The following is a 381-nucleotide window of genomic DNA, read 5'->3' as shown; positions in this document are numbered from 1 at the left end:
CCCGTCCGCCGACGCTCAGCGGGTCTCTGACCCACTGACCACTTCTTCTCCTTTTGTATCCCACCAAAGAAGCGAGGTGGCGCAAAGCGATTCCTCCGAGGCACAGCCGCCCCTGGCTGGACCCTCTCCCCGTACCCCCAGTCCCTCGCCGTCCCCACGGCCGGCGTTCCGCTGCCTTTCTCCCACCCCTCCGGGGGCGATGAGGGGCTTCGGGGACCGGGGCCGCGACCGAGACCGCGGCGGGTAAGGGGGAGTTGGGGGGTGGGGGGGTGTTTGGCGTGGGTCGGTACGGCAAGGAGGGCAGTGGAGGGGGAGCCTTCCCCCCCGGGTTGGTGAGAGGAAGGCTGGGGAGAGGAGTGGGGACGGGGGGGGGGCGCGTTC

General features: G+C 70.9%; 1 protein-coding gene across 2 annotated transcripts in view; it reads left to right on the top strand.

Annotated features, from left to right (window-relative positions):
• Positions 1-381, top strand: part of DDX17 (DEAD (Asp-Glu-Ala-Asp) box helicase 17) — a 21,151-nt gene that overhangs the window by 1,312 nt on the left and 19,458 nt on the right. Inside the window, exon 2 of one of the 2 annotated variants that reach the window (XM_014963581.1) lies at positions 23-243. The exons of the other annotated variant lie outside the window; for it this stretch is intronic. Coding sequence (XP_014819067.1) covers positions 200-243 — 44 coding nt within the window. The 5' untranslated portion in view covers positions 23-199. The remainder of the gene's footprint in view (positions 1-22; positions 244-381) is intronic. 2 annotated transcript variants of the gene reach the window in all.

Source organism: Calidris pugnax, unplaced genomic scaffold, assembly GCF_001431845.1.
Source record: "Calidris pugnax isolate Ruff unplaced genomic scaffold, ASM143184v1 scaffold44, whole genome shotgun sequence".
Classification (NCBI taxonomy): domain Eukaryota; kingdom Metazoa; phylum Chordata; class Aves; order Charadriiformes; family Scolopacidae; genus Calidris; species Calidris pugnax.
Note: the sequence above shows the minus strand (reverse complement) of the source record. Positions and strands in the feature narration are given on the sequence as shown.